The 26,826-nt window shown below is 50.5% G+C and overlaps 1 protein-coding gene across 1 annotated transcript in view; it reads right to left on the bottom strand.

Moving 5' to 3' along the window:
• The window catches only part of LOC144822764 (uncharacterized), a 156,683-nt gene that overhangs the window by 97,024 nt on the left and 32,833 nt on the right, over positions 1-26,826 (bottom strand). Inside the window, exon 2 of the mRNA XM_078680634.1 lies at positions 9,665-9,791. Within this exon, the coding sequence (XP_078536760.1) occupies positions 9,665-9,791 (127 nt within the window). The remainder of the gene's footprint in view (positions 1-9,664; positions 9,792-26,826) is intronic.

The raw sequence follows: 26,826 nt of genomic DNA, 5'->3' as shown, positions 1-26,826 counted from the left end.
AGCCATCACTTCAAGCACGGCCGCCCAATAAGCAGCCACCATCGGGCACTCCCAGAGAATATGCAGGAAAGTAGCACGCAAACCACACCCACGCTTACACAATCCATCGGAGGAAAAGCCCATCACCACCAGTCGCGGTCCCGTCACGTACACCCGATGAAGGATCTTCAATTGAACCAGACGGAGACGAGCCGGAATAGCCACCTCCTTCGGGGAGGAGAGGGCTGATTGCCAATCCTCATCATCAAGTTCTAACCCATCTCCCATCCACAATTCCCGAAGTCGGGCCAATAAGTCGGACCGATTGTTAATCAACTTTTTATAGATCAGGGAGATAGTGCTATCAGGAAGATGTCCATCAAGGATACGGTCCTCAAGGGGGGAAGAGTCAGGTGGAATCTCACCAGGAGCAAATACCGAAGCCAGGGCGTGCCTGAGCTGTAAATAACGAAAGAATTCCCGACCACTCAGGCCATAGTCAGCCTGGAGGGCCTGAAACGAACGCACAGAACCCTTAGAGTACACATCCCCCACCTTGGAAATCCCAATCATGTCCCAACGGTCGAAACCCTTGGAAGACCAAAGACCGCCCAGACGTTCTGAAGCATAAAGCGGCGTCGCCAACGTCAAGCGATCCTCCCAGCCCAAGCTCACATTCGCGGCACGCCACACCGTCAAAGCAGTCAATGTAGGTCCCACAAGATGGCGCCCAGCGGAGCGAGAATAAAGCACTCTGTTAAAGTCACCTCCCGGAAGCTGAAGTTTATCCATTTCAAACGCCGGATTACGACCTGGCGAAAACATAGCGTGATTGATAGCGGACAGATGGGAAGCCCAGTAATATCTCTTAATATCGGGGAGCGCCATGCCCCCATCATACCACGGGATGGAAAGTTTCGCGAGAGCAATGCGCGGACGCCCATCCCAAATAAGCTGCCTCTGAAGGCTCTCAATCTCCCGAAAATAGGACTTAGGGATAGGATCAAAATAATTCTGGAGAGCATAGAGAAACCGCGGCAATGACATCATCTTAAACAGGGCCGCCCGACCCAGGGGAGACAGGGGAAGTCTGCGCCAACGGGCAACGTCCAAACGTAGCCTAAGTAACGGGGGAAGGAGATTACGATCAAAACGAAGGGACGAGTCCAAGGTAACAAAAACCCCCAAGTATTTGAAGCCATCCCTGGCCACCTGAAGAGGAAGTCTGCTCGGCAACGGAGGCAAGACACCAGACAAAACATACACACAGGATTTAGTCCAATTGATGACGAGGCCTGAGTTAGCGCCAAAGGACACAAGAACGTCAAATAAAACAGTTAAAGACTTGCGAGGGGAAGTAAGGTACAAAAGGATGTCGTCCGCATAAAGCGAGACGCGGTCTTCGAAGTCCGGGGCCCAGCGAATCCCTTTAAGGGACGGTTCCCACCGGAGCCAGGCCGCCAATGGTTCAAGAGCGAGCGCAAACAACAACGGGGACAGGGGGCAACCCTGACGGGTACCCCTGCCCAAGGAGAAGGGAGCCGACACTCTACCGTTTACCACAACTTGTGCCAGAGGTTCCGCGTACAACAACTGAATCCAGCTAATAAACTCGCACCCGAATCCGAATTTCTCAAGAGTCGCCCATAGATAGGGCCACTCCACAGTATCAAAGGCCATAGAGGCATCCAGGGACGCCAAAATGGCCGGCTCAGTCAGAGGCCCCGCCCTCGCCATCACGCCGTGAAGGCGTCGCAGATTCAAAGCAGTGTTGCGATGCGGGATAAAGCCAGACTGATCCGGATGGACCAAATCCCCGAGAACCGAAAGGAGACGAGTCGCCAAACGTTTTGCCAAAACCTTGGGTTCAACATTTAACAGGGATATGGGTCTATATGAGGAACAGAGGTCACGTGGTTTACCATCTTTAGGGATGACGACAATTGTCGCCAGGCGCTGATCATAGGGAAGGATGTTACGTTCACGAGATTCTAGAAACATGGCGCGAAGATACGGCGCCATCTTATCGGGGCGTAGCTTGTACAACTCAATGGGCAACCCGTTCGGGCCCAACGCTTTGCCCGAACGGAGCGAACGGATAGCAGTCGCTATCTCATCATTCGTAAAAGGGGAGTCCAAAGCAATACGGTCCAGGTCGGTGACACAGGGCAAAGTGATATCGCGCAAGAGTAAGCGGGAGTCAGCCACGTCCCTCTCAGACACGGGAGCATATACAACACGGAAATATTCCGCAAAACGATCAACAATGGCAGTCGGATCAGTCACATTCTCACCACTCGCAGACTGAATCACAGGCACCACACGATTAACTCTTTCCTTCTTGTCCAACCACGCTAGGAGTTTACCCGCCTTATCACCCACATCGTACAATCTGCCTTGTTGCTCACGAAACATCACCTTAGCAGCGTCTGTGACCAGGGATTTATATGCAAACTGTTTTAGACCCAGGGCATGGAGCTTCTCAGGCGTGACACCAGATTCCAAATCATCCTCCAAAGCAGAGATCTCCCCCTCAAGGTCCACCACCTCCCTCCTCCCGGCTTTCTTGGCTTCAACAATCAAGGAGAGGGCCTGTCCACGAATCACAGTTTTAAAGGCTTCCCACAGGGACACAGCCGAAGGGACCGACCCCTCGTTCTCCAGGAAATATGCATCTATGGACTTGAGCAAGAGGGTACGAGTCTCAGGAGAGGAAAGATACCATGGGTTAATTGGAGCCACTCGGCCCGCTGTCTCCACCCCAACCTCGAAACGAAGCCAGAGCGGCGAGTGGTCAGAAATACCCCTTGGCAAATGCAAAATCTCGCGAACCGCTGACGACTGGGCCGCGGGCATCAGGAAATAATCCAGCCGAGACAGACTGCCATGAGCCCCAGAATGGAAGGTGTATTGGAGCTGAGTGGGGTGCAAAAGTCGCCAGCAGTCCACAAGGCCAAAGGTATCTAGAAACCCACCCAACCACTGCTGAGCCTGCGGAGTATCCCTAGGGGGATGGCGATCGTGAAGGCCGGAAAGCACCGAATTAAAATCACCGGCCAGGAAGAGAGTACTTTCAGGGAGATCTAACAAAACCCGGCCCAAATCAGTGAAAGTAGAAGTCTGTAAACCCGGGGGAACATAAACATTAAAGAGAGATAGGGTGCGGCCCTCATATCTACCCACCAAGACAGTATACCTCCCACGGTCATCCTGAATCACCTCGTCAATCGCTAGGGGGAGGGAGGTTCGAACAAGGATACCCACACCCCTAGATCCGGAGGTAAACCCCGAGTGCGCCACAAGGCGGTAGCCCCATCTATTCATCGCATTACAAACATTACCAATCAAATGGGTTTCCTGCATGAAAACAATATCTGGCGACAAACGTCGTATACAATTCAAGACCACACTGCGCTTAATACGATCTCCCAGGCCATTAACGTTCCAGGAAACAAATTTCAACCCTCTACCCCCCATCCCAACCACCCGAGCCAAGACCCCTCATCCACGAGCAAGACACCAGAAACAGCAGCAGACACAGGAGCAATTCGCCTTGAAAACAACACACAAAAAAGAAAGAACTTCCCAGCCCCCCTCCCCCAAACTGAAGGGAAACACCCCCCACCCTGCACCCCTGCAAAAAGCTAAAGAGCCACCCCAACCTGCAGTGTGCCTGTCGCCCCATAACCCCTAGTCTACACAAAGACCCCGGAGGAGGAAAGGTCTCCGTTCCACCCGCCCCTGACAAACATCAAGAACGAAAAGTAACAAAAGAAAGATAAAATAAGCACAATGCAGAGGAACGCCGGTCAACAATCCTGAAAATGTATTCAAAATAAAACATGTGAGCCAAACAGTCAGATCTCCACACCACCCTCGGCACCACCAGGGTGAGCGGTGGATTCAGTCTCAGGAGCACGGTCAGGCAAGGAGTCTAGCCAGTCATTAACAGCATCTGGGCGATCAAAGAAAAGGGCACGCTCATTATACTCGATCCGAAGTCTGGTGGGATAGAGCATAGCATAACGTAAGCCCCGATCCCGAAGACGTTTCTTGGCCCCACGAAACTCCATCCGTTGTTTCTGAACTTGTTGGGAAAAGTCCGGGTAAAAGTTAACCGTAGCATTCTCAAAGGCCACCGGGCCCTTCGCCCGTGAGGCCTGCAGGATAGCGTCCCGGTCTCTATAGTGAAAAAGCTTCGCTACAATGGGTCTCGGCGGGGCTCCCGGCCGAACCTTGCCCCCTGGAACACGATGTGCGCGTTCCACCGTGAAGAACTTCGTAAGGCCGGAAGGGGCAAGATGGTTCAAGACCAGATCCTCAACCAGGAGATCCACCGAGTGGGGTTCAGGGTTCTCCGGTACACCAACCAGGCGAACATTGCAGCGACGTGCCCTATTTTCAAAATCCTCCAGACGTCGGGTCATGAAGTCGTGCACCCGACGGAGATTTCCGATTTCTGTCTGGAGCTCCGAGACGTCCTTCGTGAGGCTGGACGATTTAATGTCCAACGATTGCACCCTCTCATTCGTCTTGCCGAGATCAGCACGAATAAGATTAACCTCAATAGCCACGGTGTCAAGTTTATGGGCCAAGGCCTCGTACTGTAGGCCGGTGGATTCCCTCACGCCCGAGATGGCGCCCATGATGTCCTGTAGGGAGGGCTCCGCCGACTCTTCCAAAACTCGTTCGGACGCTGTACTAGAACCAGGCAGGGCAGCTCCGGGGGACCCCTTAGAATGAGTATAGCGGTCCATGACATTTGATTGAACCGGGGCTCCGCGCAGTGGTGCTTTCGTCTTGCGCGTCTCTCTGTCCCCTCTGCCCGCCATTTTGAAGATGCGTCACAGGACAAGCCACCAGGGTCGACGGGCCCGACACCCAAAGCACAGGATCAAAAGTACACAAAAATGAGGGGCACAACTCGGGTAGAGGTCGCCAAGCCAGCAAATAGTCCGCAGGTAAACCCAACAGCCGATCCGCCTCCAGGTCTCAGCCGCAACTCGATAGGCACACCCGTGGCCCAAGTCGGAACAGAATCGAAACCGAAACTTAGGAAGGGGGACCCACAAGGCCAGATCTCCTGCCGTTGTTGTTCAATTCCAGGACGGCTACAGAACCGCACCCCGTCCCGGGCGCACCTCGAGGGCGGAGTCCAAAAGTTCAGACCATCATATCTCAGGAATAAGAGATCCAAATCAATTTCTGAAAGGTGCCAGGCTGATCAGGATAAAATGCCGGGGGCGGCGAGGGTCCGGAGAGCGCTGTGCTCAAGCGGCCATCTCGGATGCCCGCCAAGCTCCTCCTCGCGGGTGGCGTTTTTGAAGGCGTCCTTGGTGTTAGTGGTTGGGTCTTTTTTCCAGGCCTTTTCAAGGGAGCGGCAGAGTTTCTTGGACTTCTTAAGATCATCGTTGAACCATGAGGCCTTTTTGCTGCCAGGTTTGCTTTGACGTTTTTTCAGTGGTGCTACGGTGTCGGCGGTGTTGGATAACCATAGGGTGAAGTTGGCGGCGGCTTCGTTTGCGTTAGAAGAGTGGGTTGGGGCGTTTAGAAGGAGCGAGGCGGAGATCTGGTCCGAGGTGATTTTGTTCCAGTTTCTTTGCAGAGTTGGTTGGAGGTGGTTGGTGGGTTTCGGCTTGTTGTAGGTGAAGTGAACGCAGCTGTGGTCAGTCCAGAGGAGGTCCGTAGTGTGGCTGATGGAGACATGATTGCTGGAGGTGAAGATGGGGTCGAGTGTGTGACCTGCGATGTGGGTGGGGGAAGTGACCAATTGTTTAAGTCCGAGGTTGGCGAGGTTGTCTAAGAGGGTGGCGGTGTTGCGGTCGTTGATCTTTTCGAGGTGAAAGTTGAGGTCTCCCAGAAGGATGTAGTCTTTGGAGGGGAGCGCGTGTGGGGTGATGAAGTCCGTGATGTCTTCACTGAATTTTGCGCGGGGTCCTGGTGGTCTGTAGAGGAGGGTGCCTCTGAGTGTGGTCTTGGGATCGATGTGGATCTGGAAGTGAAGGTGTTCGGAGTTAGCGAGGTTGGCGTCAGAGCTGGTAGAGATGCGGATTGATTTCTTATGGACGATGGCGATTCCTCCTCCTGTGTGGTTGGCGCGGTCCTTGCGTGTGATCTTATAGTCTTCAGGGATGGCAATGGTGATGTCTGGGGCGGAGGAAGCGTTCATCCAAGTTTCTGTTAGGAAGGCGACGTCTGGAGAGATGGTGTCTAGTAAGTTCCATAGGTCAATGGCGTGTCTGTGGACCGATCGGGTGTTGAGAAGGATGCACTGTAGGTGGTTGGGGTCGAGAGTCTGTGGTGTGATCGTAGTGGAGATGTTGTCGGTGCCGCTGAATTTGCAGGAGTAGCAGGAGAAAGGTCCATGGGTGTGTCCAGGAGCGGCTTGGACGCAGGTGGGGGAGCGATCGGGGTTAAGGGCTAGGAGGGTGGCTGCATCATAGGTAATGCGGGAGGGCTGGGGAGCGCGAGGGGCAGGGGGTCTGGCGCTGGGCGCGGTCCAGGCGCGGACGGGCGTAGACGGGCTTACCTTTGGCGCACCTTCGGCACGGATTGGGCGGGGTCGCTGCGCGTAAACGCTGCGCGTTGATGCAGTGGGCATATATGGATGGTGGAGGGGGAGGGGCGAGGGCGTCTCAGCTGGGAGGCGGGGCGGGTCCACGAGGACGATAACAACAAATAAACAAAATGGAGGCGGAGGGGGGAGCACAGACGCGCAAACCGAGTACAAAGTACACTTTCAATGACAAATATGCAAATGCAGCTAAAGCGGCGAGCAGCAGGCTAAACGCAGGCAATATGAAATAGTCAGGAGTAATTCCAGCAAAGGAAATGCAAGTCCAACGATACCAGGTGCAGGCAGGGGACACTGGGAGCGACCACTCTGCTCGAGTGAGAGGAGCGAGTCACGGCGCCTTTAGGGAGGAGAGCGCTGTTCTATTCAGTGGGAGGGCGTCTCAGCTGGGAGGCGGGGCGGGTCCACGAGGACGATAACAACAAATAAACAAAATGGAGGCGGAGGGGGGAGCACAGACGCGCAAACCGAGTACAAAGTACACTTTCAATGACAAATATGCAAATGCAGCTAAAGCGGCGAGCAGCAGGCTAAACGCAGGCAATATGAATTTGACAAATGACAAATATGCAAATGCAGCTAAAGCGGCGAGCAGCAGGCTAAACGCAGGCAATATGAAATAGTCAGGAGTAATTCCAGCAAAGGAAATGCATGTCCAACGATACCAGGTGCAGGCAGGGGACACTGGGAGCGACCACTCTGCTCGAGTGAGAGGAGCGAGTCACGGCGCCTTTAGGGAGGAGAGCGCTGTTCTATTCAGTGGGAGGGCGTCTCAGCTGGGAGGCGGGGCGGGTCCACGAGGACGATAACAACAAATAAACAAAATGGAGGCGGAGGGGGGAGCACAGACGCGCAAACCGAGTACAAAGTACACTTTCAATGACAAATATGCAAATGCAGCTAAAGCGGCGAGCAGCAGGCTAAACGCAGGCAATATGAATTTGACAAATGACAAATATGCAAATGCAGCTAAAGCGGCGAGCAGCAGGCTAAACGCAGGCAATATGAAATAGTCAGGAGTAATTCCAGCAAAGGAAATGCAAGTCCAACGATACCAGGTGCAGGCAGGGGACACTGGGAGCGACCACTCTGCTCGAGTGAGAGGAGCGAGTTACTGTATGCGCAAATGGGTAGTACGCTACCTTGTGAAACAATGGCCCGTTTGAAAATGGAAGCAGAAGGGGCCTGATGGACACAGGGAGGGACAGGAAGGAGCAGTGACCTCAAAGTACACAGCTTGGACAGCAGCGCAAACTGTATACACACAACAGGTATCAGCAACATCTGCACACACCTTGCACAACAGTGCAAATTTATACATAGTAGTAATAGGCTGTAGCAGTGAAAAATGCCCCCCACCCAATAAAAACACAGCATACATTGTTTAAACAGCAGTGCAAATGGTTCACCCACAACTGGTACTTGATAGGCAGCAGTGACAGCTGCCCCCTCAGAGCGCACACAGCTTGAACAGCAGTGCAAGGACTGCTAGGAGATACGAGGAGTGCAGACACCCCAGTAAGATGAGGTGGGTGCAGGGTAACGGATGAAGTCAACTGGGCTAGAATGCAAGGGCACCTAAAGCAGTACAGAACTCAAAACATCTCTCCTGCATCGACTTTAAATCTCAGCTGTATCCTCGGTTGCACACACTGCTGAGAACAACTGAAAATGAAACCTGTTAAATGCCACTATGCTAACAGACACCTGTGTGTGTGTGTGTGATAGATGCCCTGGCTGATGCTGCCTGAGGGGAGACGGCGCTCGAAAGAGCAGCATGTCCATTTTCTGACCTGGCCAATCAAGTGCTACTGAAAGTAACCCAGAAAGGATGAAGTTTGCAGCTACCACATAAACTTTAACCAGAGCGCGCGAGCAGAAAGTGATCAGGCTACGAGTCAAACCAAACAACTCGCCTTTTCTGTAGAAATATGGTTTGAAATGTATCACAAGATCTGTGTGCCCACCTCCAGGTTTACCCGTCCATACATTTACGCAAAGCCAAAAGTGCAAGAGTGGTGTGATGTTTATACATGACTATCTTTGAGCTTGAGTGATGATACAACACAACACATGCAATGCTCCGAGGAGCTCTTACCGTGACGAAGAGCAAGTTGTGCAGGAAGCCCTGGGCCGCGCCCTCCGGTAGCAGCTGCGGGGCGGCGAAGGGGTGACTTGTACACGCAGCAGTGCCAAAGAATGCGTGGTGCCAGTGCACAGAGTGACGCAGGCGTGTGTCTGGCTCAGACTGACACAAGACTACTGTTAGGTGATGATAGAGATCTTGTAACATCAACAAACAAGCCCCAGTGCTTAATCTAAGTAGTGGTTGCAGGTGGTTGGCACCAGCGTGCATTTTTAGGTACGAGAACTTATTTGTCATTGTCTGACTTGGCAAGCGCAGAAAATGCAGGCTGAGATCGAGCGTGCAAAAGTGAAAGCGCGTGGTGGGAGCGCTCGAAAGTGTAGAGATGCCATGCGCGTGCCCATCTGCTGTCCGGGGGCAACCAAGTCGACAACAAAAGATCTCGCCAAGGCATGCAGCGCTTGCGCTTCGCTAGGAGAGACCTAAAAAGAGTGTTGAGAAGTAATTTCAAAGGCAGAGATATAATCCCTTTCCTCGCATCTGAGGGCCAGCCTGGTCTACAAGCATCAGAGCAGGCCTTAAAAGACACCATTCTTGTTTTCACAGGAGAGAGCCCAAGCATGGTTGACCTTGCTGTGTTAGGTACACTTGCTCAATGCAGAGCAGGCTCTATGTTGGAGTGTAGCAAGGAGACATTTTCATAGCTTGAAAGATTTATTTTCACTGCTCTAATGAAGCAAAAACATTACCTCAAAGAGCGTCATATTGCTGCTTGTTTGGTCGCCTAGAATAAACAATAACATGTATAGACTAACAGCTGGAGTGTAACTGCAGCCCATGCACATGTACACTTTCCTCTTTTATACAGGTAATAAATGAATGTTGACCGAAAGAGTGAACATTATTACAAATTACACTTCTTTGGCACTCATCAAGCATTAAATAAAAATTTATCTGAGCCCTTGAGCCGGAACTATACAATGGGCTTTATAGAATCTCTTTAAATGAATGGACCAAAACATTACCCAGAGAAGTGACGGCTTGTTGGATCTCTGACATTACATTCTTGTAGAGGTCGGTCTGCCACTGGCGCAAAATCTTCCATTCCTCCTGGGTGAACCGGGCGGCTATTTCCTGGAAAGAAGTCGGTGCCTGGAAAAAAAAACCATTACACCACATTCAGTAATGGTACAAAACTAATTTAGAACTGACACCGGAATTACCATTGCCGATGGAAAAGCCTTGCACAAGTGATATCACGTCGTCTATTTGGGTGGTTCCAACAAGTGTACAAAAGAAGGATAGGCCGGTAGTGCAGTTACTACAGTAAAATAGGCTGGTCATGTGTGCCTCACTTGCTCCCGACAGTGGCGAAACAGTGGCCATATTTCCTACATTGACTCAGAGACTTAGGGATGTCTGGCAAGCTGGCCAGGGCAATGTATTTGCCTCACTGTTCCACACTACAGTCATTACCTTAGACTTCAGCCCATGGATACAGATGTTAAAAAGAGAGCAACAGGAGGGGAAAGGATGGAAAATGGGGGGTGAATTTAGGGAAGAAAATAAGTGAGAGAACAACATGTGGTGAGTGCCACAAAATTCATTGAGCCAAAGTGGGTGGGAAGAGACAAGGTGATGAAGGATTGGCGCTCAGTCGTTTTAGTGGCGTTTGAGCTAGGTGGTTCAAATTCGAATCCTACAGAACAGGGGCCATGTATACAATGAGGCCTGTAGCCTGGAGATGCCAGTAATGAGTGAACGGTTTGCGGCACAGTGCCTTCAGGAGATGCAAGCAGCGGGGACGGTCCTCTCTTCGGAAAGACCCCCAACAGAAATCTAGAGAGTTCACAAGAATACAACGCACACTCCATCATGATCTGTGCTGACAGACAGGGCGTTCCTAGCGTGTACATGTGGTGCACTGGTATTTCGAGATTAAAGACTTTATCAGAAAAGAATAAAATGAGTTTTCTCTTGAGGTGCTTTGAGTCTTTTACTATGCAATTAGGAATATCTGAGAAGACACCAGCAATGGCTAGAAAGAAAGCCATCCGCACTCTCCTAATTTTATCCGCTATGTTATGAGCGCCTTACCATGACTACAGCCCAGTAGATCTCCCTAGGCCCTTAGGCAAGTGCAGGTATGTACCAACTTACCAGTTTGAGCGGGGAGAACACACAAGTTATAGCCCACACAGTGCTTGCACGGTACCTGGAGAGAATGCATGTTAGGCATGTACTGGGACCTACCGGCCAGAGGCTGCCAGGCATTTTGAATCATTGTTGGGAGTTCTGGCAACCATTCTCCCTGATGGAGCGAGATAGAAAACAAAATTTTGTTTAAACTCGTGAAGTCACATTTCCATAACATGAATAATAATATTAATGATTTGTGATATGTCGTGCTAATACAACTTAGATTAAATTTTACACATGGGGGGACTAACATGTGTGCTCATAAACGTGCATAATTGTTGCATCTTTTTGTTCGTGCAAAATAATAAAATAATTTATTGTTTTCGTTTTTGTCACTACTAACTGCTGCAAACTTAAAAGAAGCATGTGCTTGTTTTGCTTTTCCTTGTCTGTGAGATGTCATTTCTACTATTCTAGGTACACATAAGTCTCATGGATTAATGAAGACTGGTAGATATAAACGCTGCTTTATTTGTTTGCATTTGCTAGGTAACATTTGATTAATCGGGTGGGTTAATAAATTAGTAAATCCTGGGGTGAATACAGAATCTACATTATTTCTTACATTAATACTTTTCTTGTGTTTGTTTTATACTAGAAAGCATAAGTTGCCTGCTTTTGGGCCTAGTTTGCTCGAGTTACAAAAAGCTGAATTTTACTTCTGCAAAAGTCACGAGACGCCCATTCTGAAATAAAGTGTTCGTCAAAAGCTGCATTCACAAAGCAAAAACTGACGTGCTATCATCATTCTGTCGGACGTGGCCAAGGTCGAAAAAGAACATTTTGTCAGCCCTTAACTTGGCATCCGCGGAAGTCAATTGGAAGCAGTGAGAACATTATTGTACATTTGTTGCAAACCTAGGAAGCTCCTGGTTGCATTTGGAAAGGACAATGGTCCTTAAGAAAAGTGACCTAATGGAAGATTTGAAATGTGGGTGACATGTCACTTGTCACTCTCAGCCAATGGGACGTCGAAGATTTCTGAAAACTTTCCTTTGCGTAGTTTAGTTAGTGTAGAAAGGTATAAAAAGTCATGCCCCTAGGGATGGGCTGGCTGCTGCTTTCTGACTTTCCGATGAGGGTGAAGTGCTGTCGGACATTGCGTGGAGCACGTAAGAATCCTCAAAGAACTTTACTTTAATTTCTATCTATTTAGCTCAGTTAGGGACTTAGGTTTTAGAAATGCTAAACTTTAAATACTTACTTTAACTTTGATTCAATTGCTTAAATTGTAATTTTCTCACATTTCTTTACAATCATGCTTGCTTCAATGCTAATAAATTTCTTTTATAAAACTATCAATTGAAATACCATAATTTAGTAAATAAAATCTTACTTTTGACAAACGAGCTGGTCTTGATTATTCAGAAGTGTAGGTTACTATTAGCTAGATCACGTCACCAAAGGTGGTCGTTTAAATAGTTAGGATTTATTATAATGACAATATTCTTTCCGCTAATGTTTAATATTGTATATAGTTTGTAAATTAGGTGTATATAGATTTAATCCGACCACCTGATTCAGTAGGCCCAAAAATATGTCAGGTTTATAAATGGGTCCATAATTTAGTATAGAATTTTGTTTTTAGGTTATGAAGTTGGGTAGCGTTGTTTATGATATATTTTCTATAGGCCGCTGGATCAATTCTCTGGTAGCAGAAATTGATGGTTGCTAAGGGTAACCAAGGTAATATGTTGGTTGCTAAGGGTTACACACACAAGAAATCTGCATTATTTGTAACGCTTTATTGAAAGGCAACAAGCGAAACAAATGTAGCAAAGCAAAAACATAAAATGGAAAAATTCTGAAAACAAGACAACATAGTACGAGGTACATTTTTTAGGAGCTCTAAATGCCTAAGCATTGCGTTAGCAATTTCCAGGTTATGAAGGTTCAGTATTTAGGCATAGTGATTGCATTGCTGTACCTACCTAAACATAATTTATTTTCCAATACTTGCCCTGTCTCTGAGTTAAAGGCAAATAAGGCAAAGGGCAAATAATAACTCTGTAACGTCAGTTTTCTGAGAGAATAGCCTTGGTGCCGTTCTATGAATAAGTGTTATGCTCCCTGATTGTCCTGGAATCGAAGTCCTGCCCTCTCTCGCCTAGGTGATATCAATTATATCATTCAAACAATTGGTTTGGGAAAAATCAGCCATGTGATTCATTATGGCTGGTGTGTAGAGGAACATGAGAAGTCACTTCCATTCTAAAACCACTATGTTTACACAATGCACCAATCATTTAAACGAATAAATGAACATATGAACTATAAGCATGCTATCAGAAACAGGTGAATAGCCATATTGGGCAGCAGAATAAATATGTAAATACATAGCTGTGAAATATTTAAATAAGGATATCTATGACGAAAAACGTGATGTGCAGATCTTCAGAGCTGTTTACAAAGAAATAAGTACAATGAAGATAAGGAGCTTTTTTTTTTAAACGCATACTGAGCTACATTGAAACTCAGAGCGGTTGAAACTGTCGACTAATAATGTTTTTTATCAAACTCATAAACCTTTTAAATCCCATCTTGTCCTGCTGATTAATTAAAACATCTTGACATCTAATTTAATTTCCCAAAACAAGTTTCAAGAGAGCAAATATTCACATCCTTATTGCAGAATACCCAGCAATTATTGGTTTTGTTTTAATTAAGCCATATTTTCTAATGATTTTCAATAGTTTGAATAATTTGCCATTTTCATATCTTTGTTTTATTCACTAAATGTTGGTTCTAGCATTGAAAGCTATAACTCCCTCCCCATTGCAATCATTTTCGATTGTTGAAACCAAAATCCACAGGAGAGCTTACTCATAATTCTGCTTGCATTTCTTTTGCATTTCAATATGTTAGTTCGTTTTCACTTATTAGTTATTTCTTATAGACAGTTCTTAGCTGTCTATTGTCAGAGACCTTTGATGTACAATACCAATTACCCTGTATTCTGCGGAGAGGGGAGAAGGGACAGGAGCCTACAAGTCCCAGCACCTCTTGCGGCCCGAATCAGAATCACTCCCACCTGGAGGCGCTTATCTGCAACCTCTGGCTCTCGCAAAGCAGGAAACGTGCGGGGGCGTCTTGGCAATGCCCTGGCCCTTCTTCGCCCGCAATCAGTTGGAGGAGGCCGGGCTGGGCCCACTCTCTTGGTTCCTCCTCAGATCTAAGGTACTGGTGCTGTCAAACCCCTTCTAGTGGCTGCATCGCTTGTGACTATCTAAGAGAATTGGTAATTACTTATTCAACTAACTCAATCAGTTGGGTGAGCACCTAACATCGTGGTGGGTTATCATTTCCAGCTAGCCCACCTGATTTAGTTATTTCACTTGGGTATCCATTTGGGTATTTATCCAATGGGGAAATGCAAGGCAATAGATCAAGCCCAGGGATCATCAAGACCCAAAACAAAAGTGGGGGACAAGGAAAAGGGCACCCTGGAGGAAGTCAATAATCTGATCGAGGAAGTGGAAACACTAATACGCTCTGATCATACAAAACAAAAGATGCTCCCCAAGGATAATACATCAATTCAAGTACAACCAGAGAGAAAAGGGGTAAAGGTGAAAACAACTGGGGAAGGCCCATCCAGGAGCAAGGGTACATTTCCATAAAAAGGTTTATGTCAGCACACCCCTTGCAAGGGGACAGGCATAGGGATAATCAAAGCAACACTAATAGTTGCAACCCTATAATACCAGTAATTCCATCCCTGAATGATCAAAATGGCGGGTAAATATACTTAGTCATGGACACAAGAACCATCCTCCTTGCTTAATTTACCCATTAATTCAGTATTGACCACAGAAGAAGGTCACATCAATTAATTAAAACGGCAGATTATGGATCTAACTAAGAAAGTTAGAGCCCTCAAGACAATAGTGAGTGCACTATCTGATTCCCTTAAATTAGTGGTAGTGGATACATCAAGCATGAAGGATCAGTTACGGAGCTCCCCGATGGCCACGCAAAAATAACAGTATCCTAGCAGGCTGGCCTTGAGTAGTAGAGGTATACATAGTAGATCATACGAACTCAAACTACAAGAACAAAGAGTGTATCCTATCCACTCCCACAAGGGTATAACCTGTGGTGTCTGGTGTGTTGGGGGATAGGGTAGGGCTATGCCACTAATTCGGGCCTAACTGAACATGCTCAATAAGCACACAGACACGCTACTATACTCTGGGCCAAAGACCCCGTGCGGTCTTGCGCCCTTTTATTTATACCCTCGGGCGAGCCCGCCCTCGGGGTGTGCATGCGTGAGTGTGTGAACGGGCCAGGTGGCACCGTTATTACATCCCTCCAATCTTTCGGATACATAGTCCCAAGTGCAGGAGCTTTCAGTCTTTGCTCAGACGCCATGCATAGTCCTTCAGTCTCTGGCTTGGAGAAGGGTTTGGTCGGAGGCTGTACCTCTGGCTCCGGGGGTGTTCACTCGCCTCCTATCCTCCTGGGCGACCCGCTGAGGCATCTTGGCTGTAGGTATTGCTGCCGTGGTTGGCAGGGACTTCTAGCGCTGTCGGTGGAGGTGACGGCGCTGCCTCGATCTGGTACTGAGAGGGCTCTTCTACAATTGATTCTTCTCCATGTTCGGCATCGTGAGCGTGATGCCCAACTGTCCGGGGTTCTCTCGGAACTCTCTTGAACCATGAGGTATTCCGCGTGACCACTCGGGCACCCCGTGACACCGATACCATGGTGCCATGGACATTGACGACCTCCCACACCTCGGGCTCGTACGGTGTGCGGAATTTCCAGTTTGGGTGTCGGTCTTTTAGTATCACCTTGTCTCCTACTATGAGCAACATCGGTCTTGCCTTTCGCATGTGGCTTGCTCTGTGTTGGACCTGCGATGGGCAAGCCAAGCACAAAGGGGGTAGCTTGGCTCAAGTGACAAGGCAAGTGAAGGCTGTAGTGTTAAGCCGGCTCTGACCCCATAATAACTCCTTGTACATCCACACCAAAAAGAAGGACACCACACCACTGCTGTAGAAAAATACGATTCCTTTATATAAAAGTTCTTTGTTGTAAATAGGGTTGACTGGGAAAGCACATATACATTTCTTTTGGTCATACAGTTCTGGTAATAAATAGTATTAATAAATAGAATAACTTCAGGGATGAGTATCACAATAAATATCAGGATAAATATCAGTATAAATATCAGAATAAATATCAGAATAAATATTGGTTCATTTAAATAAACAACCACATGTTTCTTCTGGTATCGCTGCCACCAATTAAATACTTTAGAATCATTACATCTGCAATACGTTTCAAATGGGAAAGATAACTCTTACAGTTTATGCTGTTTTCAAAGACCAGGTATACGGCTTCTCTGAGCACAAAATAAGGTTTGGGACTCTTTAATAATCACTCAAGGCGTATGCGCGTATATCTAAAAGGCAAGGAAACACAGTAAATACATAATTTGCACTCGGTGGTCACCAGGATAGGATCTCTGCTTTTGCCGGTGAAGTCTATGCGCGCCTACGGGCTTTAGCACCACTAGAGCACAGGCGGCACCAGTTCAAAGTCTTTAGACTGACGAACGGGCTGCCGGAGAGGTCACACAACCTTCGCGCACAGTCAAATGAATACCAGTTCACAGTTCCTTCACAACGCTGCATTCACTACGGCCCGCCTCACATCGGCTGCAATCAAAATACGATTCAGTCGGGCACAGCACTTCTCTCGTTAGCGACGGGGCTCTCAGGGGCTCCACGGACCTCCCTCCGACTTCCGCATTTAGGGTGGCTCCCGCCCACAGCTACAGCTCCCGGGTCACTGGGGAGTGGCAGAGACGCTAGTCCCGCCCAACGAAGGCCGGCCTTTCCCCGCCCCGGCGCACCACCTCACCTTCTATCTGCGCAGGAAGCGCTCTACGCTGGTGGGGCTCGGAGACGTCCGAGCTCCCCTCTAGAGGCACCTGTCGCGAAGGGGGCACAGCTGACGATCGCGGTCGCGGCAAACTTGCTCTCGCCTCGCGACTTGATAAATCGATCACAGTTCACCACCGGGGGGGGGGGGGGGGGGGGGCGGGGAGGCACACGAATCTGTCCACGGTCTTTTGGGGGCAATGAGGTACTCGCTGGGCAGGTTTGGGACTCTTTAATAATCACTCAAGGCGTATGCGCGTATATCTAAAAGGCAAGGAAACACAGTAAATACATAATTTGCACTCGGTGGTCACCAGGATAGGATCTCTGCTTTTGCCGGTGAAGTCTATGCGCGCCTACGGGCTTTAGCACCACTAGAGCACAGGCGGCACCAGTTCAAAGTCTTTAGACTGACGAACGGGCTGCCGGAGAGGTCACACAACCTTCGCGCACAGTCAAATGAATACCAGTTCACAGTTCCTTCACAACGCTGCATTCACTACGGCCCGCCTCACATCGGCTGCAATCAAAATACGATTCAGTCGGGCACAGCACTTCTCTCGTTAGCGACGGGGCTCTCAGGGGCTCCACGGACCTCCCTCCGACTTCCGCATTCAGGGTGGCTCCCGCCCACAGCTACAGCTCCCGGGTCACTGGGGAGTGGCAGAGACGCTAGTCCCGCCCAACGAAGGCCGGCCTTTCCCCGCCCCGGCGCACCACCTCACCTTCTATCTGCGCAGGAAGCGCTCTACGCTGGTGGGGCTCGGAGACGTCCGAGCTCCCCTCTAGAGGCACCTGTCGCGAAGGGGGCACAGCTGACGATCGCGGTCGCGGCGAACTTGCTCTCGCCTCGCGACTTGATAAATCGATCACAGTTCACCACCGGGGGGGGGGGGGCCGGGGAGGCACACGAATCTGGCCACGGTCTTTTGGGGGCAATGAGGTACTCGCTGGGCAGGTTTGGGACTCTTTAATAATCACTCAAGGCATATGCGCGTATATCTAAAAGGCAAGGAAACACAGTAAATACATAATTTGCACTCGGTGGTCACCAGGATAGGATCTCTGCTTTTGCCGGTGAAGTCTATGCGCGCCTACGGGCTTTAGCACCACTAGAGCACAGGCGGCACCAGTTCAAAGTCTTTAGACTGATGAACGGGCTGCCGGAGAGGTCACACAACCTTCGCGCACAGTCAAATGAATACCAGTTCACAGTTCCTTCACAACGCTGCATTCACTACGGCCCGCCTCACATCGGCTGCAATCAAAATACGATTCAGTCGGGCACAGCACTTCTCTCGTTAGCGACGGGGCTCTCAGGGGCTCCACGGACCTCCCTCCGACTTCCGCATTCAGGGTGGCTCCCGCCCACAGCTACAGCTCCCGGGTCACTGGGGAGTGGCAGAGACGCTAGTCCCGCCCAACGAAGGCCGGCCTTTCCCCGCCCCGGCGCACCACCTCACCTTCTATCTGCGCAGGAAGCGCTCTACGCTGGTGGGGCTCGGAGACGTCCGAGCTCCCCTCTAGAGGCACCTGTCGCGAAGGGGGCACAGCTGACGATCGCGGTCGCGGCGAACTTGCTCTCGCCTCGCGACTTGATAAATCGATCACAGTTCACCACCGGGGGGGGGGGCGGGGAGGCACACGAATCTGGCCACGGTCTTTTGGGGGCAATGAGGTACTCGCTGGGCAGGCGCTGTAGGCGCTAGATCACTTCTCACGTAGCTGACTGGAACGCCAGTCAGACACAACGCCAGCAACCCTTTGCTGCTCTACTGCCTGCGCTACCAGCCACCTCAAGGGTCAACAGGGCAGGTGTCAATCTGGTGTCAAGTCTGGAATCTCTTAATCTCCTTCTCTAGTCTGAACAATCTTCATCTTCTTCTTAAATCTAAAATGGCCGCCAGGGACTGGGCCTTATATAGCCAGTGCCCTGGGGTACCGGCACGAGCCAGAAGGTTCTAGAACCTTCTCTGGCTGTGACAATGACATGGCACTCTTGAGGGGTATTTAGGACACTCACAGCCACCGTACTGGGGTTCTAGAGCAGCCATTTTGTGTACCTGAGGAAAACAAAGGAATTCCTGTCAGAAATGCGCGCCGAACAAAGGGCGCCAAAACCTCAAAAGGCCAGGGTTCATGATGGCTCCAATGGGAGTCACTTCACATGAGGAAAAAGGGTGTCCACCATTTTAGGTTCATTTATACAGGTTGACAACCCCAGTTTGTAATGCCACAGGTTTGGGCCAGGCGCCTTGTAAATAGGTGCCACAAACCTTGTGAGCAACTGGGCATCAAGGAACATCTAACCCCATAAGACAACACATAAAAAGTCCTGGTAGACAAATAAAAAACGACAAATTTTGGGAGGTACAGGGGAACAAAAGAAATCATAGTGGTGAGGGGACTCTCAGAAGCAGACGGGTCTAACACGCGTCCCCCCCAGCTGAAAGTGGGGAGAGCTACCCAACCCCTTGGGAGTCCTCAACACTAAGGCGGAAATACCTGGAGAGACCGTCTGCATTGGCGTGGTCAACTCCGGGCCGGTGTTCCACCCGAAAGTCCATTCCCTGTAGGGAGATAGACCACCTCAACAGTTTGGGATTTTCCCCCTTCATTTGCATGAGCCAACGAAGGGGTCGGTGGTCTGTCTGAACAAGGAAGTGTGAACCAAACAAATATGGTCGCAGCTTCTTCAGTGCCCAGACCACCGCAAAGGCTTCCCGCTCGATGGTACTCCACCTCTGTTCCCGGGGAAGCAGTCTCCTTGACAGAAAGACCACGGGTTGATCCAGACCCTCTTCATTGAGTTGCGATAGCACCGCCCCAATGCCAATGTCGGATGCATCTGTCTGGACAATGAACTCTTTTGAAAAATCTGGAGCCTTCAGGACTGGAGCTTTACACAATGCTTGTTTCAGAGTGTCGAAGGCTCGCTGGCAAGCCTCCGTCCAAATGACTCTCCTGGGTTGCTTTTTGGCCGTGAGCTCTGTAAGGGGTGCCACGATAGTGCCATACTCCTTCACGAATCGTCTGTAGTAACCTGTGAGGCCCAGGAAGGCTCGGACCTCAGTCTGGGTCTTGGGGGGTTTCCAGGCCATGATTGCCTCAATCTTCGCCTGAAGGGGCTGCACCGTTCCCCGGCCCACCAAGTGTCCTAAGTACACTACCGACCCCTGTCCAATCTGACATTTGCTGGCCTTGATCGTCAAGCCAGCCCGTTCCAGGGCCTGGAGAACGGCTTGCAAGTGCTGCAAGTGATCCTCCCAGCTGCTACTGAAGACAGCTATGTCATCCAAGTAAGCAGCAGAGAATGACTCCATCCCGGTGAGGATCGTGTTCACCAGCCGCTGAAAAGTGGCAGGAGCGTTCTTGAGCCCAAAGGGCATGACGCAGAACTGGTAGTGTCCATCAGGTGTGGAGAAGGCTGACCTTTCCTTGGCTCCATCAGTCATGGGAATCTGCCAGTACCCTGCAGTAAGGTCAATGGTACTGAGATATTGGGCAGCTCCCAACCGGTCAATCAATTCATCCGCCAGAGGGATCGGATGGGCATCCGTTTTGGTTACCGAATTTAGTCCTCGGTAGTCCACACAGAATCTTAATTCTGGTGTGGTGCCAGGTGGGGCAGCTTTAGGAACTAACACCACCGGGCTAGACCAAGGGCTACTTGAAGGTTCGATGACTCCTAGCTCCAGCATCTTAGCTACTTCGCTTTGGATACTGGCCTTCACCTTGTCAGACAGCCGGTAAGACTTTGACTTCACAGGTGGGCTGTCCCCTGTGTCCACGTCGTGGGTACACAGGTGGGTCTTACCCGGGACAAGGGAGAACAGAGGAGCGAATGACCCCAAGACCTGGCGACATTCCTCCTGCTGCTCAGGAGTCAGGGTTGGCGAGAGTTTCACTCCCTCCACTGACCCATCCTTTTCTTGAGACGCAAAAAGGTCAGGGAGAGGCTCCGTGTCCTCTTCCTCCGATCCGTCAGTCACCATAACCAACATGACTTTGGGCCTCTCGTAGTGGGGCTTGAGGCGATTGGCATGTAACACCCGATGCGGATGCCGAGGGGTCTTTACGTCCACCAGATAGGTACACTTGCCCTTCTTCTCCAATACCTCATAGGGGCCTGTCCAACGGTCCTGGAGGGCACTCAGCTCTCCAGGCTCCATCACCCACACCTTCTGGCCAGGCTCCAACTCCACTGGGTGAGCGTTGTGGTCATACCACGCTTTCATGACTGCCTGCCTGGCTTCCAAGTTGTCAGAAGCTTGCTTCCACAACTTAGCCATTTGGCTTCGGAAGGCCAGCATGTAGCTCACCACATCCTGGGGAACTTTCTGGGGAGATTTTTCCCAGGAGTCCCTCACCAGGCTGAGAGGTCCACGTACAGGGTGCCCGTACAAAAGCTCGAAGGGGCTGAAGCCCACTCCCTTTTGCGGCACTTCCCTGTAGGAAAAGAGCAAACAGGGTAGGAGGACGTCCCATTTCCTCCGCAGGCTTTCGGGTAGACTTCTGATCATACCCTTCAAGGTTTGGTTGAACCTTTCCACAAGACCATTGGTCTGTGGGTGATAAGGAGTGGTGAACCTGTAAGTCACTCCACACTCCTTCCACATGGCCCGCATATATGCTGACAGGAAGTTGGTCCCCCTGTCAGACACAACTTCCTTGGGGAATCCCACTCGGGTAAAGATCCCCATCAGGGTCTTGGCCACTACTGGTGCAGTAATGGTTCTCAGAGGAATTGCCTCTGGATACCTTGTGGCGTGATCCACCAGGACCAGGATAAACCTGTGACCGGATGATGTAGGTGGGTCTAGGGGCCCAGCAATGTCGATGCCCACCCTTTCAAAGGGGGTGCCAACGACGGGAAGTGGTTCCAGGGGAGCCTTCAGCTTCGTCCCTGTTTTCCCACTGGCTTGGCATGACACGCACGACCGACAGTATGTGTCGGACGCCACCCTCATTTGAGGCCAATAAAAGTGGGGGACAAGCCGGGCAAAGGTCTTATCCTGACCCAAGTGTCCTGCCAAGGGAATCTCATGAGCCAACTCTAATAGGAAGGCTCGGTAACACTGTGGGACTACCAGGGCCCGTGACAATCGGTGCACTGGCGCCCTGGGTTCACTGTAGAGGAGACCATCCTCCCAGTAAACACGATAGTTCCCAGACTCGTTACCTGCTGCCTGGGCTTCAGCCTGTTGCCTCAGACCCTCGAGGGTGGGACATTCCCTTTGTCCCTTGCTCAGTTCCTCCCTGGATGGTCCTCCTTCCATTCGCCACTCAGCGGGGATAGGCAAGTCCTCCAACGGAACCATGTCCTCCTCCGCGGACTACGGGTCCACCTCCACAGGTGGCCTATCCGTCTCACGGGGCATGGACATCGAGGCAGGCTCCTTCTGTCCTCGAAATGTTCCCTCATCAGCAGCTGGGTGGGCCATTGTTCCAGGCTCCAACCCACGCGACTTCTCCTCCCGAGCAGCCGCAGACCTGGTACTCACACAGGCCCAATCAGGTGTACCCAGCATCTCAGTATGAGTCCGGTATTCCACCTCCTTCCAAGCATTGTGCTCCATATCATTGCCCAGCAGACAATCGACTGGCACGGCGGGGCTTACGGCAACTCGAAGTGAACCTGCAACCCCTCCCCACTCAAAGGGAACCTCGGCCACAGGATAGTGGCCCATTCTGCCATCAGCCATCGCGGCTGGATGAAGTACGCCTGGAATCACCTGCTCTGAGGACACCAGATGACTCCTTACCATAGTCATACTGGCTCCTGTATCTCTCAGAGCTTCCCCTCTATGGCCATTGATGGTGACCCATTGCCCATACTTGGTAGTATTTGAGGGCACCTGGATCTTTGGAACCACCTCCCGATCACCCAGGGACACTAAGGTGACACCCGCCCACTCCCCCCCCTTAACTAAGGGCATCTCCTCCCCGAGCGCTACACTAGCGACTCCCGGGGCCTTTCCTCCAGTGGGAGGGGGTGGTCTCTTTGGGCATTTCACGTCTCCCTTATAATGTCCAATACCACCGCACTCATAGCAATGGATAACCCTTGGCTGCTGACTCTGGCCAGGATTAGGGTTCTTCTGCGGGTTAGCCTTAGAAGTGGAGAAGAAACTTTTCCCCTTAAAGGTATTTTGGGGGCCTTTGGAGAACTCCTGCTTCTTGTTATCTCCCCCTCTTTCTTCTGGGGAGCGCCCTGTCCGGACTTCTGAGAATCTCCTCCCGTCCCCTTCGTGGACACTCGGGTACTTGCCCAAATGTCCGCCTCCTCAGCAAGCTTACGGGGGCAAGTAAGTTTGCTGTCTACCAGGTGTTGCCTCAGCTCGGGAAGACATTTCTCGAGTAGATGTTCCTTGAGTATCAGGTCGTACAACCCTCGATAGTCCTCCACCTCATTACCTTGTACCCACCCATCCAGGGCTTTCTTAGCAAAATCCAGGAAGTCAACTCAATTCTGTGAGCTCAGCTTGTGGCTGCCCCTAAACCTTTGCCGGTATTTCTCGGGGGTCAACCCAAACTTCCTTATGAGCGCCACCTTCATGGCGGAGTAATTAACCTGTTCCTCCCGGTCTAGGGCCAATAGGGCATCCCTACCTGTCGGAGGCATGTACCGGTATAATCCACCACCCCAATGCTTCTCATGGATCCCATGGGCTCTTAAGGAGACCTCATAGGCTGACAGCCACTTGGCTATGTCGTCTCCAGTGGTATAACTGGCGACTACGTCCTTGGGTAAATGGGGCCTGGGCTCCCTGGCAAATTCCTTTGACTCGACACCCTTCGGAGTGATGTTAGGGGCTTGGAATTCTAGTTCTCGTAGCTTGAACTCGTGTTCCATCCTTTTCCTTTCCATCTCCAGCTTGGACTCATGTTCCAACCTCCTCCCCTCCCTCCTTTCTTCCAACTCCATTTTTGCTATTTCCCACCTTAACAGTCTTTCCTCTCTCCTGTCAGCTAACTCGGTTTCTGACAACCCTCTCGATGACACACTGCTGCCCTCCCGTGAGGTTGCCTTGGGGCTGATTGACATCTCACCCACCCCCGGGGGACATTCCGCAGTCCTATCAATGACAGTACCGCTGTCCGATTCCTCCTCCTCCACCGTTCCCTCCGTGTGTGCTTCCACCCATGCTCGCAGACTAGTACGGAGCTCCTCTCTTTTGGCCCCTCGCCTGACAAACACTCCCCTCTCCTGACAGAAATCCTTGAGCTGTGTCACAGTATAGGTCTCCAGCTCTGACATTTCGAATTCCATCTTGTCAGTGAAAAGTGTGACAACCACCCCGAAGTAGGTGACCAGGATAAGAACTTGAGGGTCACTTCCACCCACCTCCAGGAAGGAATTTGGAAAAAGGAAAACGTTGAATTTGAGGGCCGCTAGGAGAAAACTCCGGGTGTGTACCTGTGGTGCACACTGAATTATTATGGGGTACAAAACAAGCACGGCTCGCAATCCCACCCGCTGAGCACCAATTTTATGTTGGACCTGCGATGGGCAAGCCCAGCACAAAGGGGGTAGCTTGGCTCAAGTGACAAGGCAAGTGAAGGCTGTAGTGTTAAGCTGGCTCTGACCCAATAATAACTCCTTGTACATCCACACCAAAAAGAAGGACACCACACCACTGCTGTAGAAAAATACGATTCCTTTATATAAAAGTTCTTTGTTGTAAATAGGGTTGACTGGGAAAGCACATATACATTTCTTTTGGTCATACAGTTCTGGTAATAAATAGTATTAATAAATAGAATACCTTCAGGGATGAGTATCACAATAAATATCAGAATAAATATCAGGATAAATATCAGAATAAATATCAGAATAAATATTGGTTCATTTAAATAAACAACCACATGTTTCTTCTGGTATCGCTGACACCAATTAAATACTTTAGAATCATTACATCTGCAATACGTTTCAAATGGGAAAGATAACTCTTACAGTTTATGCTGTTCTTAATGACCAGGTATACGGCTTCTCTGAGCACAAAATAAGGTTTGGGACTCTTTAATAATCACTCAAGGCGTATGCGCGTATATCTAAAAGGCAAGGCAACACAGTAAATACATCATTTGCACTCGGCGGTCACCAGGATAGGATCTCTGCTTTTGCCGGTGAAGTCTATGCGCGCCTACGGGCTTTAGCACCACTAGAGCACAGGCGGCACCAGTTCAAAGTCTTTAGACTGACGAACGGGCTGCCGGAGAGGTCACACAACCTTCGCGCACAGTCAAATGAATGCCGGTTCACAGTTCCTTCACAACGCTGCATTCACTGCGGCCCGCCTCACATCGGCTGCAATCAAAATACGATTCAGTCGGGCACAGCACTTCTCTCGTTAGCGACGGGGCTCTCAGGGGCTCCACGGACCTCCCTCCGACTTCCGCATTCAGGGTGGCTCCCGCCCACAGCTACAGCTCCCGGGTCACTGGGGAGTGGCAGAGACGCTAGTCCCGCCCAACGAAGGCCGGCCTTTCCCCGCCCCAGCGCACCACCTCACCTTCTATCTGCGCAGGAAGCGCTCTACGCTGGTGGGGCTCGGAGACGTCCGAGCTCCCCTCTAGAGGCACCTGTCGCGAAGGGGGCACAGCGGACGATCGCGGTCGCGGCGAACTTGCTCTCGCCTCGCGACTCGATAAATCGATCACAGTTCACCACCGGGGGGGGGGGGGGGGGAGGCACACGAATCTGGCCACGGTCTTTTGGGGGCAATGAGGTACTCGCTGGGCAGGCGCTGTAGGCGCTAGATCACTTCTCACGTAGCTGACTGGAACTCCAGTCAGACACAACGCCAGCAACCCTTTGCTGCTCTACTGCCTGCGCTACCAGCCACCTCAAGGGTCAACAGGGCAGGTGTCAATCTGGTGTCAAGTCTGGAATCTCTTAATCTCCTTCTCTAGTCTGAACAATCTTCATCTTCTTCTTAAATCTAAAATGGCCGCCAGGGACTGGGCCTTATATAGCCAGTGCCCTGGGGTACCGGCATGAGCCAGAAGGTTCTAGAACCTTCTCTGGCTGTGACAATGACATGGCACTCTTGAGGGGTATTTAGGACACTCACAGCCACCGTACTGGGGTTCTAGAGCAGCCATTTTGTGTACCTGAGGAAAACAAAGGAATTCCTGTCAGAAATGCGCGCCAAACAAAGGGCGCCAAAACCTCAAAAGGCCAGGGTTCATGAAGGCTCCAATGGGAGTCACTTCACATGAGGAAAAAGGGTGTCCACCATTTTAGGTTCATTTATACAGGTTGACAACCCCAGTTTGTAATGCCACAGGTTTGGGCCAGGCGCCTTGTAAATAGGTGCCACAAACCTTGTGAGCAACTGGGCATCAAGGAACATCTAACCCCATGAGACAACACATAAAAAGTCCTGGTAGACAAATAAAAAACGACAAATTTTGGGAGGTACAGGGGAACAAAAGAAATCATAGTGGTGAGGGGACTCTCAGAAGCAGACGGGTCTAACACTCTGTCATTGGCCTGTCGTCTCCTGTTCTGGGTGGCGTTCCGGTCGAGTATGGGGGGGGGGGCACCAGGACGGGCCCGCTGGTACGCAGTCTCTGGGAGCTTTTCAGAATAACAGATGAGCGGGGGCGCACCGGGTGGTGCAATGCGGCGTCTGGCGGTATGCGCTGAGGAACTGAGAGAGGCAGTCTTCCGCATTTTCCCCCTTTCCCACTACGATCCGAAGAGCACGATTCAATGTCCGCATGAAACGCTCGACTTCTCCGTTTGCTTGAGACCACTTTGGGGTGATTTTCCGATGTTTGATGCCTTTGGATGCCAGATAAACTTGAAAGTCTTTACTCTGAAATGGCGGCCCATTGTCCGATCGAATCTCTTCCGGCAGCCCCATCATCGCAAAGGTCCGGTCGAGTACCGACTTGACATTTGAGAATGCTGTCGAAGGGACTACCTCTACTATGGGGAAGTGAGAGTGCGAGTCTATCAGCACAAGGGTGTTCCGGCCGTCTGGGAACGACCCAACATCGATGCTCAATTTGGACCATGGTTCGTGGCAGGGTTCTTCTGTGATCACCGGGTGTGGCACTGGGTCACTACCCGTGATTGCGCACAAGTG

Source organism: Lissotriton helveticus, chromosome 1_1 (assembly GCF_964261635.1).
Source record: "Lissotriton helveticus chromosome 1_1, aLisHel1.1, whole genome shotgun sequence".
NCBI lineage: Eukaryota > Metazoa > Chordata > Amphibia > Caudata > Salamandridae > Lissotriton > Lissotriton helveticus.
The sequence above is the reverse complement of the archived record's forward strand: the minus strand, read 5'-3'. Positions and strand labels throughout refer to the sequence as shown.